The sequence below is a fragment of the Anthonomus grandis genome, chromosome 8, assembly GCF_022605725.1.
Source record: "Anthonomus grandis grandis chromosome 8, icAntGran1.3, whole genome shotgun sequence".
In the NCBI taxonomy this organism is placed as follows: Eukaryota; Metazoa; Arthropoda; class Insecta; order Coleoptera; family Curculionidae; genus Anthonomus; species Anthonomus grandis.
In genome coordinates, this window is record NC_065553.1 from 4388731 (window position 1) to 4410107 (window position 21377).

At 32.7% G+C, this 21377-nt stretch overlaps 1 protein-coding gene and 1 long non-coding RNA gene across 2 annotated transcripts in view; one reads left to right on the top strand and one right to left on the bottom strand.

Moving 5' to 3' along the window:
- LOC126739217 (meteorin-like protein) overlaps positions 1 to 17775 on the bottom strand; it is a 72398-nt gene extending 54623 nt beyond the window's left edge. Inside the window, exons 1-2 of the mRNA XM_050444796.1 lie at positions 17637 to 17775; positions 8831 to 9496 (exon numbers count right to left, since the gene is read on the bottom strand). Of these exons, the coding sequence (XP_050300753.1) occupies positions 8831 to 8946 (116 nt within the window). The 5' untranslated portion in view covers positions 8947 to 9496; positions 17637 to 17775. The remainder of the gene's footprint in view (positions 1 to 8830; positions 9497 to 17636) is intronic.
- On the top strand, positions 16296 to 19090 carry LOC126739218 (uncharacterized). The gene is made up of 2 exons (XR_007661573.1): positions 16296 to 16413; positions 18797 to 19090. It is a non-coding gene; the product is annotated as an uncharacterized LOC126739218 (long non-coding RNA).
- The last annotated feature ends 2287 nt before the right edge of the window (positions 19091 to 21377 follow it).

The window sequence follows — 21377 nt, forward strand, 5'->3', positions numbered from 1 at the left end:
AACGTAACAGTAGAGACTGGAGCATTAGTTTTTAGACAAACTGCATTTAGACGATCTTTGACTCACTCTGCTTCTCAATTATTGATTTTTAAATTAATTTCCTTTATATTTTAGTCCTTGGCTTTAGAAGAATACGGATGACCAGGAACAAAGCACTTTAATGATCCAAAAAGAATTTGATGGAGGATAGTATTCTTGGAAGAATAGTCATCAGTTATTGACAATGTTCAGAAAGTTTATGGTATAATGGAAAATTCCATCATGTCAAATGAGTTGTTGTGCTAAATGCTAAAACAAATATTGACGAAGTTCAGAAAGCTAAAACAATACAAGAATAAGACTGACAGATTGTCTGATTAAATACTAAAGTACATATCGAGGAAAATGATGCAGAGCATCGTCTTAAAGCCAAATAGATCTATGAGGGAAATTGTCTTTCTTCTTTGTATGTTGTCTTAAAAAGTTGGATGGAGCATTTCCATCATAGTTTCTTTCAACTGTAGTCTGCAATCGGGCTAATCTTTGTTTAGTCTGATTTAAAACCTAAAACAGATGCTTTCGTATGTATAGCCCTTCCTTTGTCCCTTTTGGTACTGCTACCATATAAGTTTCAACATAGCAAAATAAAAATTAAAAGGTTCCACCCAGTACAAGTTACTTTCTAAATAAAGCAAAGACCCAATCAAGCAGCACGTCGATACGTATAATCACGGTAATAGTCGCATGCGGCAAATTTAAATGATTGTCAAAGTGGTATACCTGGTAATATTCCGTTGTTTCGTAAAATCTCTTGTGAGTACACGTGCCCCGAGATACGGTTCCGTTTTAGCAACAATACAAACTTGCAAGGCGGTCTTTATTGTTCGAGATTTCTTGCAACGAAGGCAAATAAAATATTCATGGCTTGTTGTTGTTAAACGCTCATAACGTCGGTTGGTGAACGTTTGATTCGGTCAAATTAGTTTTGCTGGTGATGCGGAACAGTGGATTAATTATACAAGGTGGCCCATCGAAAACATTACAAGATGGGAAGCATTACAGGATGGGAAAAAACTTTTTGGCAAAATCTAAAAATAGGTCAAGTATGTTTGTCAGGGGGACAACTTTTGACATAAAAACCATTTTAAAAACTCAACCCCTCAAGCGGGGATGACATCCCCTAATTTTTTTCAAATGGAGCGGAGGGTCAAGTGATACCTCCTTAAAAAGGTCATGCCGTTCCCTATACAACGCTGCTTAGCTTTTAAAAATCGAGTCACTCGTTCAAGAGATATGGGCCCTTGAAAGTTGAACAATAATGTGTGATGATATCATTAAAATTTATTGAGAGAGTGAGACTGAACCCAGAATGAACATAGAACACATCTTTAAGTCGAAACACTAATTTAATCATTTCAAGTAAACAAACGATAAGAATGCTAGAAATAATTTTTTGTCTTTTAAATGAACTTGTCATTTTTGTGGCAAATTCTTTAGGCACATTTAGCGAATAAAAATATCCGGTTTCTTTCTTCACGTTTAAATTAGGTCAAGCAGTTTTGTTAGATACCTGTTTTGTGGTTAAAGTATTTAAAAATTGTTGGACTTTTAAATTTATTATCAATTATGGTGTACTCAATTGCAGAAAGAGTAGAGATGAGTGAAGATGAAACAATGAGTGTGAAAATCGGATCGCGGATTTATTTAATCAACGGCATTCTGAGAAACATCTCTCTGGGAAAATTGTTCGGGAATTGGTTGCAAAGTTTCGCGAAACAGGTTCAGTTTATAACAAAAAGAGGAATTTTGAAAATGCAGGGTTTCATGAAGCTATGGAGATTGCAGTATTGGGGGAAGTTGCAATGGATAGTACGTTAAGTACAAGACAATTGGCCATTGCAACGGGTGTGTCTCGAATAAGTGTCCAAAGGGTATTAAAGAAATAAAGTTCCATCCCTATAAAATTCGCTTAGTGCAAGAATTGAATGAAGACGTCTTTGATCGTCGCTTGCAGTTTTGTGAAGTTATGAGTGAGCGATTAATATGTGTTTTTCGGACGAAGGTTCTTTCTTCCTAAATGGTTTAGTGAATCGCCACAATTACCGTTATTGGGCTAAGAGCAATCTAAGGATTTTCTACGAAACACACACACAACACCCCCAGAAGTTAAATGTATCGGCTGGTATTTTTGGAAATTCCATTGTAGGCCCTTTTTTCCTCCCTGGAAATTTAACAGGCGATATGTACTTAGATTTGTTACAAAATGCCATCGACCCAGCTGTAGCCGAACAAATATCATAGAAGAGGACCGCGCACAGGAATACAACGAACAGGAATTGATTTTCCAGCAAGACGGAGCTCCTCCACATTTCTCACTAAATGTACGCAACTATTTAAATGACAGATTTCCAGGACGCTGGATAGGACGAAGGGGCGGAATTGAGTGGCCACCTCGGTCACCCGACTTGAGTCCTTTAGTTTTTTTCTTGTGGGGACACATAAAATCCGTAGTTTACAAAACTCCACCTGCTACATTAGAAGAGTTGCGAAGAAGAATTATTAACGTATGTCGCGAAGTGACACCGCAAATTCTTCTAAACGTTCGGCAACGGTTTGAAGATAATTTGTATCACTGTAAGAACGTTGGTGGACAGCACTTCGAGCATTTACTTGATTAACATGGTAAGCATTAAATCGCTTTTTGCATTTTTCGTCACACATTATTGTTCAACTTTCAAGGGCCCATGTCTCTTGAACGAGTGACTCGATTTTTAAAAACTAAGCAGCGTTGTATAGGGAACGACATGATCTTTTTAAGGAGGTATCACGTGACACCCCGTTCCATTTGAAAAAAAAATAGGGGATGTCACCCCCGCATGAGGGGTTGAGTTTTTTAAAATGGTTTTTATGTAAAAAAGTTGTCCTCCTGACAAACATACTTGACGTATTTTTGGATTTTGCCGAAAAGTCTTTTCCCAATCTGTAATGCCTTGCGGTACGTTTTCGATGGGTCACCCTGTATATAAAATAGGTTTTTATAAAAATATGCTTTTCTGGACAAATCTAGGAGTTATTGAATCAAAGTGATAATATGTGATTCCTAGAACCACACCAGGTCTTAATTTTTAGTTGACGTTAACCAGAGCACTGTAATGAATCCACGAGCTTAAGCACACCAAAACAAATAACTCAAGTGGCTTAAGTTGGCTGCGCTGGTTGGTTTCGATATATTGTCAGCTTTTATTTTAAAAAAAAAATCTTTAGGGAAACATTTTTTGGAATATAACTCCGATGAGATGAAATATTGTTTAAACGAAATATTTCACTTGTGGTCGCGGCTTAACCAGACAACTTTTATATCCTATTGTTTTTGTTATTGTTTGCTAAATATTGGATAAAATACTAGATTTGGCTTATCAGTCGTCTAAACTTGGTGCGGTTTTTGCGTTATTATTCGAATATCAATGTGAGAAACTTGATTGCGACCTCAATTCAATCAGAAACGTAGAATTCTCAGGGTTATCGTCGTATGGGATAAATATCCAGTTATCTGGCTGCAACACGTTGGATAAATTAAGATATGTAAAATTGGGCCTTAGTAGACATTATCCCATGAAGATTTAATTTTGATGAAATGTATATTATTTATTAGACAAATTGATTTAATTCAATATGTATTGTTTTATATACGTGGTATTTCTTAATCTGATTATTTATTGACTACTGGTTTTGGAATTTCACAAAATAAATAACCTGAAAAATCAGGATCACATACATGTACAGTTAAAATCGCTAAAATTAATGACATAAGTGGCAAAGATTATCATCGGAGAATAATAATTAATGAACCTCAAGAAGCCGTTCATTACAAAATACACGTTCCGACGGTAATCATATAAAATGAAACTTTACTTGCATCAGAACGAGTTTTTTTTAATATAAATCTTATACCGTGGTTACTTTCGCGAAAATGAGATGACAAACAAAATCCAACAATTAATTATGGGCTTTCAAAGATTACTTGCCTTGATAATAAGGACAATTTAGCCGGTTAAAATGTAGGCTATAACTTTGGAAAATGCTATGGCCTACATTTCAGTTTTCATTCGTATATGAAGCAAAATGGAACTGCGAGATTTAAATTGAAATGAAAGTAGTAATCTTAATATAATTATTATTAAACAACAGCGAAACTATAAAAATAAACAATACAATCTACAAACAAAAAACTAAATTAATACGAGGAATTATATGAAAAAAAAAGAGCAATAAAAATAAACACATATAACTTCTAAATAGGATTGCGACCAGTGCAATTACTCATTATCCCTCTTTTTATAGCATGACACAGAAAATATAATTTGCACATTTACAGAACATTTTCATAGAATTCTTGTGTACCTATAAATGGGAATAGTTTATTCTAAGAACAAATACTCATATTTATATTTAGTAAGACGTAAATAGTTATCAACTGAGTAAATATCATACAGGATGAAGATAAAAGTGTTTTTTTTAAGTTCTGCAACCCTGTATATCCATCCAAAAAGAAAAATATGTAAAAGTTCATGTATCTGTCAACTGTTTAAAAACAAGGAATCAGACAGAGATAACAGTGGTACCCCTAGGGTGTTTATCCAAAATGGCGACACTAAGGGTAAACAAGCCCTCAGTTAAAAGGGATTATAGCCCGCTTAGGTAAAAAAAAATTGGAACGTGACATTTATGTTTTGAATTGTGGGTGTTTTTAACCTAAAAAGGACCGTTGTGGGTTATTAAGAAATCCCAGTCAATAATAAAGTTAAATCAAACGATGGATGGATAAACAAAGAGAAACGTTGAACGCCAATTGATCAACTAATTAGTTGACGACTAGTGAACGGTCGTCCGACTTAAATACGGTCGTAATTCTTTGTCGTTAAGTGCCAGTGTGGTTTTTTTTCAATTTGTTTGCGAGTGGCAATTAAGACTATTAAAGCCAGATTGAGGCATGTGCCAGGATAATTGTTTTATTAGGAATTGTTTGCCTATTAAAAATCCAATAATTTACCAACATTAGTATCATACAGTGGCAATAAATGCATATTTTAACTTGGGAATTGTATCGCATTGGTGTCCTTTTACAGACAAAGAACCAGATTCTTACGGTTGCCATCTGTGCATGTTCGAAACCAATTTCTCGATATGCTGAATAAATTGTTATGGGGTGATAAATACCTCGTAATTGGTCCTTGAACGATGTTGATTAAATCGTAGATAAAGTGGAAGCAATCAAGGAGATTCAATAATTAGTGAGAATAAGGGAATGAGCTGTGTAAGATGCTAAATTCGGAAGTTAAAAATCCATTTGTAAACATAGAGTCAAAAAAAATTTAATAAGACTCAAACAAACTCATTTCAAGTCGTTCAAATCAAAGAGAAAGGGTGGGTCTAAGATGATTATGGAACTGATAGAAAAAAAAATACACAGTAGTAAAATAATAATTATAAATACTATAAAATTTAACTTATAAAAAAGACAAACTTTTAGAGAGATTTATGACCCGGAGCAATCTCTTAAAAGGGTTGTCTGGTTGGTAGAGGGCCGGTAGGAGTCCAACCCAAGAAAAAAAACAGTAGAAATCCATTATCGTCAAAGGCCTCAAGGCACTAAAATTCGATAAAGTCAAGTTTTACAGGCTGTCATAAAAGTGCAGTTCAGAAAAATGTAAATGCATTAATAATAAAAGTGGATTTTGCCTCACGTTTGGTGCCAAAATTCGTTGCAAAATTAACAAATTTTTAACATTAAAACAAAAGCTCTACAATCGAATGTCTGTATAAATTTGGCTTTTATGTTACTTTTTGTTTTTTTTATTGAATGAACTTTAATGTAAAAAAAATTGGGGTAATGGTATCATAGTTTCAAATTATTTTGGGTCTTAATTCAAAGGGTATGAATGCCAATCATTTTTGATGGACCTATATACTAGATTATCATTACGAAGTCTCTCCAAAAATTTTAAAGCAATACTTTATTTTTATACCAATATAGAGAGCATACCTTGCACAAAAACTACCCCACGACCGATGTCAAAGGTTAGAAAGTTTTAATGAAAACACTTCAGATAAGCTGAATATTAGTTTTTCTATTTTTATATATGTTATACGTTTAATTATTTTATTATATTTATTTTCCGTTCAGTTTCAATGTTTACTTTTACACATGAATATTTAAACTTAAACTTTTATACCTACCTACATAGAAAAAGTACCCCACGTTGGGCGCCAGAGTTCATTTCAAGTCTTTAAATTCAAAATTTGTTTATAAATAAGTCCAGGCAAAAATTGATGTCATTAAATTACCAAAATTTACGAAATAAATTACGTCAAAGTAAGGTACTGTAGGTTATATTATTTTAACTACGTTTGATGTAACAAAATAACTTATAAATGCATATTATGTCAAAAATAAAAATTTATATTTAAAACTTGTTACTGCCGTAAATCCAAAGACACCCGTGACTTTAGTACATGCATGCATTTCCATCATTTTATTTTTTGTGATTTTTTAATTAAGGCAGTTTCGTGGTTGTGATTTGCTGTTTGAAGTAAGTTGTAATTCCTCTAAAAATCTTTCATATTTTGTAATTTTGAACCTCTAAGTAAGCAGTTAATTGTTTCCAGACTTGGCTTTTCAAAGAACAGAGTTCAAACTTAAAAAAAAAACTGTATGAGCTCTAGAAGCTGAGAGTCCTCGAAATTCTACCTCCAATCTTTTCTTATTCATAAGAAAACCACGAATTCAATATGACGTATTTTTTCTGAGACATTAGGTCATTTTCACGTCATGATCTTATCATGTAACTCGTCAATGACTCGTAATTGTAACGACGTTTCCATATGTCATTGCTAGCTGGGTAATATGTAAATAATTCCTCATAGTTTTAAAATATCATTATGTATACAATAAAACCCTAGAAAACTTCATTTTAAAATATGTGCATGTTGTCAGACAAAAATTTGGAAGGTATTTAATTTTTCGGGGATTTATGCCAACATAAAAACTACCCCACGTTATTTGCCAAAGTTCATTAAAAAAAAAATTAATTTGCCTTTTAATTTCTAATTCCGACAAACAAATTCTTAAAATGATATTAACAGAAGACATTTTAGATAAACTAATTTTTACATCAAATTAAGGGCATAAATTGAAGAAAATCTTCTTTAGGTTGGGCGCCATGATTTAGAATTTTTTTTTTTATATTTGATGAAAAATAATTTTAATCAATGTAGGTAGCTTCTATAAAGCAAGAAAAATCTATAAAAGAGCCAGAAAAATTAGGAGATTATTAAATCATATATTATATAATACCTTGGGCTCTAAACGCGGGTGGAACACTGTACAAATTCCTAAATTAAACATTACAGAAGGAAAATTAAATAAAAACTGATTTCTATAGTAAATTATTGAATTAATGAGTTAATTATCTAAAAACAACAATGCGCATTATAGCCAAAGTCGTTTTAAAATCCAAGTTTCTAATTAGTTTAATAAACTGAAGAGAATCATAAACAAAGGTATTTCATAAATCACAAAATAGTTTTACCACTAACCAAAACTCTTTCTCTCTCAGTACTCTCAACAGTAAAATAACGAGTTTTGCTTATATTGGTGTTTTAGTTGCAAACCTGTACCTGTGATTTGAGTGTCACACCAAAGGTTCGAACCATAGACTATTAAAATGTATTTCATAATTATTCAAACTAATTATTTAATTTTCATATTGAAAATGTATTGTAAAAAAAATAATTTTCCTTTAAATTCTTAATTTGATAACAGTCCATTTATAAATTCTTAAACAGTGTTAAAAAAATATTTTAGATAAACTAACTTTTACATCAAAGTTTAGGCTTTGACTTGAAAAAAGTACATGTTGGGCGCCATAATTCCTAAAAAGTAAATTTTTTTTTATTATATGAAAAGTTATTTTGATCAGTTCAGCTGCTATAATCCAAGAAAAATCTATAAAAGCTCCAGAAAAATTAGGAAATTATTTCAGTTTTTCGGGATTTAATCGAGAGTAAATCACTATACAAATTTCTAAATAAAACAATGCAGAAGGAATATAAAGAGTTAATTACCCAAAAACTACTTGACATTGTAGCTAAAGTCGTTCTAAAAATTTAATTTTCTGACACTAATAAACATTAAAAAAATTTAATTGAAGTATTTCTAATATTTACTTGCGAATTCTATAAACACAGATCCCCTTAACATATTGGTTATTTTGCCGTACATTCCAAGTTAATAACAATAATAATAAACAGTGATAAATTAATATCAATTTATTTCCTAATAGTTTAACCGCTTGTTTAAACGAATAATAATTCATATATCAAATAAATTAATATTCCTGACGAGCCAAGCAGAGAATCAACAATTTTTGTAGGAGTGATCTCAATTGAAAGTAACCCTGATAGAATCCTGGAATTTCATTAAAGGCCATATTAGAAATATCAGAATCAATATTTGAGTTTTAAACTAGTAACTCATTCTACAAGTTCTCAAGACACTATCACAGAAATAATTTTAATTAAAACCGAATTTTTACAGCAACGAAAGAGCATAAATTGCATTAAAACTACCCCACGTTGGGCGCCAACATTCATAACAAAACTATTTATATGATTTTTTTAAATCATATTTTAGTCGTCATAAAACACGACTGTTGGTGAATTTAAAAATACAAAAATAAAAAACAATCTTCTGTGAAGTATCAAAAATCTCCTTCAGTTTTCCTTTTTATATTCAGTTAAATTTCCTTTATTTATAAGTCTAGTTTTTTTTTACCTAAAGTATAAGACTTACCTTCCAGTCCAATCACATTCATCCCCCATTATCGTAGCAAAACTGAGTCCAACCAGGAACGAGTACAGCATAAAACAAATAGGAACAGTTCCACATTTCGTAAAGTTCGAAGGCATCTTAAGACACCGTTAAATCCTACTTTACTTAAAAAAAAACTTTTAAGAAATCACCCTAAATTGATCATTTTCACGTATTATGATCCTAACCACTCTCAAACCAGATCAGTTTAAACACTACTACGCGTAATCGAACATACGCGAAACGAGCGCGAGTTCTGACCTGAACTACTCGAAGTCAAAACAACAACTTGATCCGCGTTTATTTTCTGACTTTCTGTAACCACTGCTTGCGCTCGGAGTACAACAAGTGGTACGGTTTGCTCGGAGCTACGAAATCACTCGAAGTTTTACGAGGAGCGGGATTTAAACTCCCTCCTTTTTCGTGGTCGCGCCTTTTAGTCGCTTTATATGTAACGCTCTTTTGTTGTGTACATTGTGATTTGTTTTTCAAAGGGGGAGACTTGATTTTTCATGGTGATTTTTACGAGGGCCGCTTGATATTAGAGGATTTCACCAGCTTTAAAATGGTAACATTACTTTTGGTCCTTTGAGCCGGATAACGTATTGACATTCTATCAGTGAGCAGATTTGTGCAGCTCAACCAACTCTAGAAAAATAAAGATTTTTAAAATAACATATAAACCTAAATACAAATCATCTGTAGCAGTACGATAAAAAAAAAGTCTTGTCTGGGGTCAGTATTACAACAATAATTTATTTATTTATTTATAAACGAGCAAAAAACTAAATTCACAACAGTAATACATAATTTACGTAATGTCTATACAGAAATACAGAAAATTATTAAGTAGTAATAATTAATCATTTCTAACTAATGTTTACTAAAACTTGACCCAGGAATTTGCTATAAAAGGTCAATGTCATGATGTTGGTTTGCTAGTCTGATTGTTCTAGTTGGTTCAGTAGCTCTAGTTGTTCTCAGTATAGCATGAATATTGACTTATTGAAGTAGCTTTGAAGCTCCAGATTTCCCATATGTTTTAAAAAGTAATAAGATCCCTCCTCTTATAGCGGATACCATGATGATCGGGATAATTGGATCGGATGATCCATAATGATTACTGTTCTGTTCTGTCATTAATGCAGCCTTGTCGGATCATTATGTTATTTAATGTAAATTTGACTTCTGTAGAAAAACCAGCAAAATTTAAGTATGGTAGAATATTTAGTACAACAAACTATGATAGGTTTTATCGGCGATATAATAATGCTTCTTGGAAAGATGTTTTGATGTCTACAGATCCTATAGGGAAATTTCACACCAACTTAATACAGTTCTTTAACCAGGCGTTTCCTGTTAGAAAAATTAAAATAAGAAATAAAAAACCATGGTTAACAAAAGGATAAGTTGTCCTCTAAAAACCTTAGAATTCTTCACTACATCAGGAAATTCACTGATAACCACTACTTTCATACTTCTTTTATTCTTCTGTCAAATTTTACAAGAGCTAAAAATTCATTTTTCTTCATTCCCACAGACTTGACAGAACTGAAACAAGCCATTAAAAATAAACACAGCTCAGGGGATGATGGCCTATCCATAGAAAATGTTTACAGGTTTGTCTGACCTAATTTTGAATATCTTAGCGCAAGCAATTAATATTTCTTGGTATTTAAGTCTGCTATTTTTTCCACATTCCTTTTCACAAAGGTGGAGACTTGGAGGATCCTTCCAACTATAGACCCATCTCTTTACTTTCCAATTTATCCAAAATTATGGAAAGGCTAGTTAAAATTAGGGTGATTTCTTTTCCTAATTCAAACAATATTCTAAGTCCTCTTCAATTTCGGTTCCGAGAACAGCTTTGTACAAACGACGCCATTTTTCAGTATTTAAAGAGATTATATTCAAGCATTAATAGTGGTGGAGTGAATGCAGCGGCTTTCTGTGACCTCTCAAAAGCTTTTGACTGTGTAAATCATCACATTTTGATGCAAGAACTCCACCATTATGGCTTTAGAGGGGTGTCGCATTCTTGGCTTGAGTCGTATTTGACTCGCAATAGCCAAAAGGTTTTGATTGGATCTTCCACATCTGATGTATCAGAAAATAATCGGGGTGTTCCTCAGGGGTCAGTTTTGGGCCCCATACTATTTTTACTTTTTATAAATGATATTACATCTCTTGATATAATTGGAAAGTTCACTTTATGCACAATTTTATGGCATTGCTCCGACCTACTAAACCTTAAAGAAGCTATTCTCACAGATCTTCAAAAGCAAAGTCCTGGTGGGTGTGTTTCCAACCTTCCATTGCTAAACTTCTCCAAAACAAATATTTTGTTGTTCAAGTGTCAGGTAGAGCTCCCCACTCTTCATAATATTTCTATTGCATCTAGGCCTGAGACTAAATTTTTAGGAGTTATGGTTGATACTGAATTGAGTTTTAAACCTCATATTATAAATCTTTCAAAGAAGGTCTCATCCGGATGTTTCGCTGTTAGAATTACAGCCATTGAGTTAGGATGTGTAATGGCAAAATAAGTGTATTATGCCTTAATAGAGTCAAGGTTGAGATATGGCCTTTTTGATATGACTTTTGGTGTTCATACCTATACGTTACATTTCCGGCGCAGCCAGTAGGGAACACTGTAAGCCCTTGTTTAAAAACCAAAGCATTTTAACTCCTTATGGATTAATTATTCTCGAAACCGCGACAATGATCCATAAATTTTGACACAGGTTTCAGCCTAACAATGTCACTCATATGACTAGAAATGCCTCAAAATTACAGTTACCCATAACTCGTTCAAAATTGGTAAAAAGGTCAATTATTTACGAGAACATGAAGATCTACAATTAATAGACCAAATAACTTGTCCGCCGTCCCTTTTCTCAAAATGTTTAGAAATAAAGTTAGAAGATTGCTAGCTTGGTAGAACCTATTATAGTTTAAATGAATTTTATTGTGACGGTTTTTAATGTTCTTACTATTCTTTATTTTAAGTTTTTGAACATTTTAGTAAGTTCTAGTTGCAATTGTCGGATAATATGTTACGTGCACTGTTTATATACCTACTTATATTTATGTTTTTTTATATTATATTTTACCTCATTATATACTATACTTCCTTTCGTAGCTTTCGCGAGAAATTTAGGTTTACATTTGGACGAAGATCTTCGTTTTAGCGAACATGTCAAACAGTTGAACAAAAAGGCCTTTTTGGCCCTAAAATTAATTTTTATTCAGAGACACTTACTTAATTTTAAATTAAAAAAGCTACTCTAATTTTGTTTATAAAATTATCACCGGCACTTCTAAGACCTCTTCTATAAAAAAACTCAAGAGTAAATTTATTCCAAGACACAAAGTTCATGATTTAAATGTAAGAAGCAAAGAATCACTTACTATGACCAAATTTAAAACTGCGCTATTTAAAATGTCATTTACATTTAATGCTATTAAGCTCCAACACCAACTTCCTAACCACTTTAAAATTCTAAATATTAATAAATTCAAATTTAAATTTCGTTCTTTCCTCTTTCAAGCGCAAATATAACTAAATATGTTGAATCTCATCAAGGTCTTGAAGTTGAAAAATCATGTTTTATTGCACCAATGTGGTGCAGTGTATTTTTATTCTGAGTTTGCTGCACGCCCTCTTCCCTTTACCTGTGCAAGGAACTTGAGCATTTAATTCCGGCAATATACCCCTTTTTATATCTTTATTCTTTTATATTATCTATTTTTAATGGTTGAGTAGGAGTAGCCCTAGGGCTAGACTTCGCCATTATTTTCTATGTATGATAAACTATGTATGTAGGTATGTATTTGTTTTTTGGATTTAAATAAAAAGGCTTATTATTATTATTATTATTATATTTTAATTTCATGTTTTGTTTGTTTAGTTATTTTATATCTTTTAATTATATCTAATGCAGGTGTGTGCTAAGTCTACTTTTATAGTTTGTAAGTAGTGCTATTTCTGTAAAATTAAGCTTTTGTACGACGATAATTTATATTAGCTTTGTCCATATCTTATGATAATAAAGCTTTTTTTGACTTTGACTTTGATGGAGCTATATTTAGCATATTAAGTAGCCATAATTACCGTCATTGCAATTATCCAAGATATCCAATTTATATGCTATTTGTTTTAAAAATTTGTGTTCAACTAGTTGAAGAGCATCAACCCAAGAGAAAGGAGACCATACACAGGACGCATACTCCAGATTAGAACGGACCAGGCCACAGTACAATGTTTTTAAACCGACAGTACTTGTGAAGTTTTGAGTACAAGAAAACCAAGCATCCGGAAAGCCTTATTGATAACACTATCTAAGCAATGAGAAAGTTTGTATCGAAAATGACTTAAAAAAAAAGATCTCGTCAAGGGACCTATTTTGTAGTCAAAATCAATAGTATTTCTAGAACGAGAAAAAGTCATAATTATACATTTAGCGGGATTCAGTTCTATGCTATTTCTTTCGCACCAAACTACTAAGTTATTTAGATCCTATTGTAATTTGTCACAATCATCAAGGGATTCGATTATACGAGTACAACTCAATTTCATCATCAGCAACTAACAAAAATAGGCAGATAGTGAAGCATTTTATCAAATACATCTATATCATTAATGAAAATATTAAAAAGAAGTGGCCCGAAATGAGAGCCTTAGGGCACTTCAGATGGACCCTGAATAGTTTTAGAAAGAAAAGTACTAATTTTAACATCAGTCTACGATCAGACAAGCAGCTTTTAAACCAGGACAATAAAGGTTCATCAATACCAATCATTTTTAGTTTATTCAACAAATTATTGTGGGGTACCCTATCGAAAGCCTTGGAGAAATCAGTGTATATTGTATCTACTTGATATCGAAAGAGGTCGTCCATATTCTTAAAGAGACCTTGACATAAATAAATCAAAAGACAACAACACAAAGTCTCGGTCTCGAAAATTTTATTTTATGAGTCAAAGTGGTGACACGTGTTTCGCTCCTAAGAGAGACTTTGTGTTGTTGTCTTTTGATCCACTTGATATCCCTTCTCTAAGGCATCCAAGAAAAAATTCACCTGAGTAAGAGAGTTCAGCTCCGTAGATTTGCATGGTCTAAAGCCAACCTGCTGATAAATTAGTAGAGGTTCAAGAAGGGGTTGATGAAGTCATATATTAAGCTTTCGAATATTTCAAGATGGGACGATGGCTGGTAGCACTGGTTTTTTCGCCTGACTTATGAATAGGTTTTAGGAAACTCTCTTTTCAGTAGTCCGAGAATACTCCAGTTTGAAGGGAGAGATTGAAGATGTGATATAAAGGTCTGGAGAGATTAACGCTACATTTTTTTATGAATAAAGTAGGTACACCGGCCCAGGATCCTTGTTAATATTCAAGTATGAGAGTTTAGCAAATATATCTGATATTTTAATGGAAAGGTCAGGAATATGGATATCGAATGCAGATAATTCATGAGTGGGGACAAAAATATTTAGCATTGTTTTGAGAGGCTTATTCAAAAGTAACAAATCCCAGTCAAACTGACCTAAAACCATTGCAATCTCGTGAAAATTGGCAGACTTAAAATCCCTGTAGAATCCATTAAACCCGAGACGTTCTTCCGCCTCTACGAAGTAACTATTTAACTTAATATATAGCGATGGGTGAACAACTGGGGAAACTAAAAAATAGTCTGCTTGTTGGACATCTTTTGAGGGGTCTCGTGTTAATACCAAATGGAGAAGGCTTTTGTGTGAGGTTAGGTAAAACATAAGTTGAAATAAGTTACGGAAATTACATGTATTTGACATAACTTGTACACTTAACACTTCTTCAGGTCGTGCTTTATTAGTTGTTACTGTGGAGCTAAAGTTGCTTTTTTCCCAAATACCATGAGTCAAATTGAAATCGCTCATAAAATGTAGGGTAGAATCCGGTATATGAAGAGCCAGTGGATCCAATATTTCAGAAGAAGCTATGTAAAATTGTGCTGACAAAATGGATGGGATATATACAGCTCTTATGATAGTATTCAAATTAACAGATCTAACTGAGACAAAAATATGGAACTAGATATTGATTTGTGTATAGCAATTTAGACTCCTTCCCTTCTCTTGAAGACACTGACTATTGCTTGAATGGTCCTGGTGGTAGATATTAAAGTCAGTGAGGCCCAGTTCTGCATCATATATGCCGCTATGCAATCAAGTTTCTCTAAATACAATTATGCCATATTGATAACCTGATGAGTTATTTTGTAGCATTCAACTTAGCTGGAGCCTTGAGTGTTCTGGTAATATACCAAAAAACTTTTAGTAGAATTTGGCTTATTTAGATTTTTTGGATAATTTTAGGAACTTTGACTAAATTCAGCTCTTACTGTATCCTCCGCTTCGGCCAGTAGCATGGTCAGATCTAGACCTATGTAAATATTTCTTTTAGTTTGGTTCTGAAACGAATAACAAGATTTGCTTCTTCTTGCCTTCGAAAAATGACTTTAAGAGAGTATTTACACTGTCCAAGTCTTTATTTTGCTTAGGCAAGGTGTAAACAATAACATTGTTGACATGGCTTTGGCAATCTTGGAGTTCAATAAAACAATCATTATTAAAAATCCAGTAGAGCTAGAGGTGGTGTTCAAGACACGTGTAGCTGCAAGTGATTTCTTTTTGCAAACTGTCTTTAAAGAACAGTTTTAACGAGATAGAGTGAAAAACCAGAACAGTAACCATCAGCTCATAAAAATATATAAATATAATAAGCTAAGATTCAATATTTTAAACACAAAAACCAATATAAATAAAAATAATTCTTCCCAAAATATCAACTTCATAATCACGAACAGTCAAGTAGAATTCTAGCATATTCTCGGTATAAGAGCGTTTACAGCACAAACATAAGAACACAACACAAATAAACCTTACCCTGTACTTGGTACCAATAAGATCACCATAAAACCAGATCTTATGCTGAAAGAGAATAGCGAAAGAGGCTTAAATACAAAAAGCTAGAGATAGAACTAGAAAGAATATGGGGCATGAAGACAAGGGTTATCCCGGTGGTCATAAGAGCAACAGGACTCATTTCACCTATTCCATTAGCTTATCCACAGCTTAATAGTTTATTTCCAACATGTCTCCTATACGGCATGTTTATAGTTTCAAGTATAATTTTTAATTTAAAACTTTGTAAAGTGGAATTTCATTTTTTAATTTAGAACACTTTTGGGCGTAGTTTAGAGACATAAGTCAAGAGCTTACCTTAAAGGATAGCACTAAAGTTCTAATTATTAAAGAATCCTATGGGTGGTAAAATTTTAATGTACCCCTCGTATACCATCCGAGACCAGTATTTAAAAAAAGGGGCGAGTCACATGCAACTATACGTATAAGTCTGTTTAATGGGTATATAAATGCAGGCGTATTATGCAGTTATTTAGAGATGTCTGATACGAACTGGTAACATATGTTTGTAGGAGTGAGGTCTGGTCAGTCGCGAGGATTAGTATATTAGTTTTGTCATTATGAGGAAACGGTAAAAGCCCACGAAATTGTTCTTAAGTGGTATGTACTGGTGATTTATATTGTTCGCGTGGGATTTTTTTTGTCAAATTGGTAATTTACTTAGTGTTAGAATCTTTATCTTTAAGATATAATCATGAACGTACACTGAAAGATTTCAGTTCTCTATTGCTATATAACCGCTTTTTATTTCTTTCAGTTCAGTTCGCACAAAAGAGACTATTGATCCTGTATATCCATTCAGTTGATGACACCTCTGATAGGTCAACTCAGAAATATTCAAATGCAACTTGCAAGAGTAATATTTAAAAAACTTATTTTCCACCTTCTCACTATCTATATTTAATACAAAAGTTTCATAATTTCAGAAGAAAAATATTTGCTACCTTACTGTATGAAATCCGTGTTACCAATTGTTACCAATTGCATTTATATAGTTATACTAGTATATTATTACTTTCAGAAAAGGTCGATCCAGAACATTTAGAGATATTTAAAAAACCCATATAGGTTTCACCATTTTGTAATCTGATCCACATTCTTCTGCAGTTGAAAAGCATCCTCAATAGATTTTATGTACCTAAAACCTTTAAAATATCTTCAAAAATTAGATGTATAGAGGACAAACTACGGCCAACATCACTGGTGAAGAGTTTACTAAGTATTAAACCCCAGTGTGGCACTTGAGGCTCTCCAGAGTAAACTCTGAATTCTTTGAACAATAAGTAACCCATTAAAATTTAGCAATTAAAAAACTTCCAATTCAATTCACAGTTGGTCCTTTAATCCCCAAATGTATTAGTTTCCCCAGAAAGAAGAAATGATTCACTATATCGAAAGCTTTCGAATAGTTAGTATAAATATTGTCTACTTGAAAGCCGGATTCTATAGATGATGGCAAGTAGTGGTGGTGGCGAGAAAATTCCATGCTGATCTGTGATTACCATTCTTACACAGGAACTGGAATGCTGAGCAGACACCAGGGATTATTTTTTATTATATTATCAAGGATTTTTGCGTGCAGAAGTGTTGACTTTGTATATGTACCTCTATGCCTGACTTAAAAATAGGGTTAATGTGGGTATTTTTTCCAAAATGGGAGCCCCAAATGAAGGTTTTGGCCGGAGATGAAAAAAAGCAGAAAAAATATCAGTTAATCCCATTGAAAAACTGCGAGGTATCGCAAATATTATCATTGTTCATAGGCGAATTTTTAACGAGAGTAAACAGATTCAAAAAGATGCGTATAGTTCTAGAGAGCTCACCATTAATTCTTCATATTTGCCATATGCCTCCAAAAGAGCTACGTACGGTTGCTCTTTAAGTCCTGATCAAATTTTTTTATAATAGTGATTTTAACATGTATTGAAGTTTCTTCTTATTGACAGGTATAGTGCGGCTTTTTATTGCCTCTCCCCACTTAATGCTTTATGGTCCTAAAATATTAGTTAAGTCATTACTTCAACCCGTAGCAAAATGGCAGCCTTTCAAAAAACCTGTTCAGGTGTAGTTTGGTTGTAGGTGTGTTGGTGTTTGTAACTCTTTCTTGTTTTTTTTCCTTATTTTTCGACATTGACAAAAAATGCAAACTTCACAAACAACACATCTATAGAAACAAATTACACCTGAACAGGTGTAGTAAACAAAAAAAAAATGCGAAAAATTAGATTTTGAAAGGCTGTCATTTTGTTATAAGTAGAAGTAATGACTTAATATTCTAGGACCATATAGATCATAAGAACATTTTTATGATACTGGGTTTTCTTGGGTTACCCCGAGAATGTCCTAGGCCATTTCTGAAATAATGCTCTACATATTCTTTTTAAGTGTTAATTTCTGTATTATTATACAGTATGGGATATTTTAATATATGCACCCAAATTACTCCGAAAGTAAGCAAGATTCAGTTTAACTTTGTTATTTTTCAAGGTCACATTCTTCAAATAACCCACAAATAAAAATCCGGAAAGGTCATATCGGGTGAGTTTGCAGGCCCGTTAACCCGGCCTCTTTCTAGGCAAAAATTGCCTAGAAAGCAGCTATTTATTATTTGATCTGGATTTGACCTTTTCAAGGTTAGGATAATAAAGTTTAAAATATCATTTTAAACATAGATTTTCCCACTCTCTTAGAATGCGCTACAAAAAATAGAGGTTCTTGTTTAAAAAAATTACTCTGACCTTAAATTGACTTTGAAAAACGACCTTAAGGTCAAAATAACCTCCACAGATACGTGTGCCTCTCTGTCCTGAACAATTTTGGTCTCAACCATTTTTCTGTATCTCACTTACTTTCGGAGCAATATTATAATCGGGTGCATAATATATTAAAATGGGCCGCACCTGATATGTCTTTGCCAGTGGCGGTTCCTCCATTAGGTCACTCGGTCAATAAAATAATTAACTAAAATAATTTTCTTTTACAGCTAAAGGCCTGGAACAGAAAAAAACCTCTAAACATATAGAACAAAAAATACTTTTTCGTTCGGTCCTTGTCAACAACAGAATGTAAATAAATAAAATTAAAAATAATAAAATAAAAAAAAACAATAACAATAAATAGAGGAGGGTTTTTGACATGGAATCAAACCCTGGGGCCGCTGGGGCGTATAGCCAGTACCAATTTTAAACCTTTTATCTCCTGATGATGGACACCACTGTGTCCAAAACATGTAAGGAATTTTAAATAACTAAATGTTTAATAAATAAGTGGAGTGAGACTGCAGGATTTTCATTTTACCTTAAAAATTACTTTTTGTAGTTATTAAATTTTAAATGGTTTGATAAAATGGAAAATTACTTTAAATGACTAAAAATTATTTTCATTTAATGTATGTCATTTAAATATTAATAAAAAAGTTCAAAAAACCTGGACAAAAATAACTTTTATGACGCTAAAAATTAGATGCCTAGAAGACATTGAGATACAAAATAAAAAAATCTTCAATAGCCAAAATCAAAATGTCAGAGAAACACAATTTCCATGGAATACAGGCAGTAATAAAGAAATGAAATATGATGTAAAGGTCTAAAAGTTCAATAGGTACTGAAATTGCCATCATAGTCTAAGGCATCACCAAGGCTGATTTATGTTTGTCTTATATAATCGGATAAATTACAGGAAAAACGCGCACTTCCAAATATGTATATATTTAAATATATTAAGTAAGAGAGGTGTATAAATAAGTATACCTACTGAAATAATATTGTTTACTTATTCCAATGCACATGCACGCATATACCCACCTACCGTGAGGGTTACTAACAGAAAATACAAACAACAGAAGACAAAATGGCCGTCCCGGTTCGTGGTACTACCCATCTTAATATTTCCTTATTTGATTAGCACTCGGACGACCAGCATACAATTTTATTATTGACAATATTGTAGCGTTTTCTCAAGTACCTCGCGAGGTGTTAAAATCCTCAGCAACGCAACGTATACACATACTGAAGGGCATTTGAAATTAATAACTTCAACTCGACGTGGTTTATTTAATTTTACTTTTAGAAGATACGAAGTACAGTGATTAACATGTACAGAGATTAACATACAGGGTTGTGATTTAATAACGGAAAAAATCAATAAAAGAGTGGAAGATTATTTTTTTGAAAAATCCTGTCAATTTTATTTTTGCATATTTTGACATCAAATGTAAATAAATTGCAAAAAAGTGTAACAGATTTTTTTTTCTTTAATGGAACCTTCTGTATATTTTTGCTTTATTGGATTCTCCGAAAAATTTTGGACATGTTTTATGTATACCTATCTTCAAGTGTTCGCTAAATAATTTTTCTTAAATAAAAATTATAATGCAACATAAATTGTCACTAGTCAGAAAGACTTATTAAATGCTGAAAGTAACCGTCATTAACAGCTCTGCAATCTCCCAGACGCAAGATAAATTCTTGCTGCACATTTTCAACTGTATCTGGAGAAATATTCCCAATTAAATTACGAGTGCGAATAACATTGAGAATATCAAGCCATGTGTGTTGTCTTTGTACAATCATTTTTGACATAACCGCAAAGAAAGTAGTTCAATGGAATAAGGTAACGCTGTCCCGTCAAAGTTCCTTCAAAGAAGTAAAGTTTTATTACTCTGTTATTAATAAGCCATAAATTCATTCATCATTGTTATAATTTGCCCATAAACTCACCTTTTCATAATTCTGAGAATGACTGTCTGTAAGCCATACAGATTTTCAGACTGTCTCTAATCCAGTATCTAAAATTATGCCTATTTACTTATCCATTCAAAGAAAAAGTTGCTTCATCTGAAAATCTGTTACACTAGTCTAGGATTATTATAAGTTCTTTTGGTCATGCTCTGGCAAAACTCGTTTTTGCGATCTGGTCCATCTAGTAGCTCTTGAAGTAGTTGAATTTTATAAGGGTGCCGCTTTTCAGTTTTGTTACCATTGCTCTATGAAGCGTGTTATCAAAAAATTGATATCCGCGCTGAGTACTTAAAAAAATTGTATCATTAGGAACGCCCGTACTGGATCCAAGTGGAGATCAACCCCTGCTTTCAATAGTCGCTATTAATATTTTTTGGCTGCAGTGGCGTAGGTTTGTACTTTGTGTGACAGTCAACAACCGTTCGGGTACATTCTGATATTTAACTAGGAATTTGGTGATTTCCAGGAATATTTCACTTTTATTTTGATAATTCTTTAGATATTATACCAACACCAAAAAAGTAAAATATATCTTTATTTATCTTCGCGTTGACTTTCATAGATGTTTTGAGTTCCCGGATTTATATTTTTAGTTTCTATCTGTTTTCTTTTAAAACTAATTAAACATTTTTTATTATTGGCTATACTATCTGTATTAATTAATTTAGGCTCTTTCGGATCATATACTTTAGGTAGGTAATAAGGAATTACTTGCTATACCTACTTTATTATTTTTACAATTGTTTTTGCTTGTATAGAGAGTAAACCTTGCTTGTATATTGAAAATTATTTGCCGCGCTTATTTTTATATTGTATTTTTCTTCC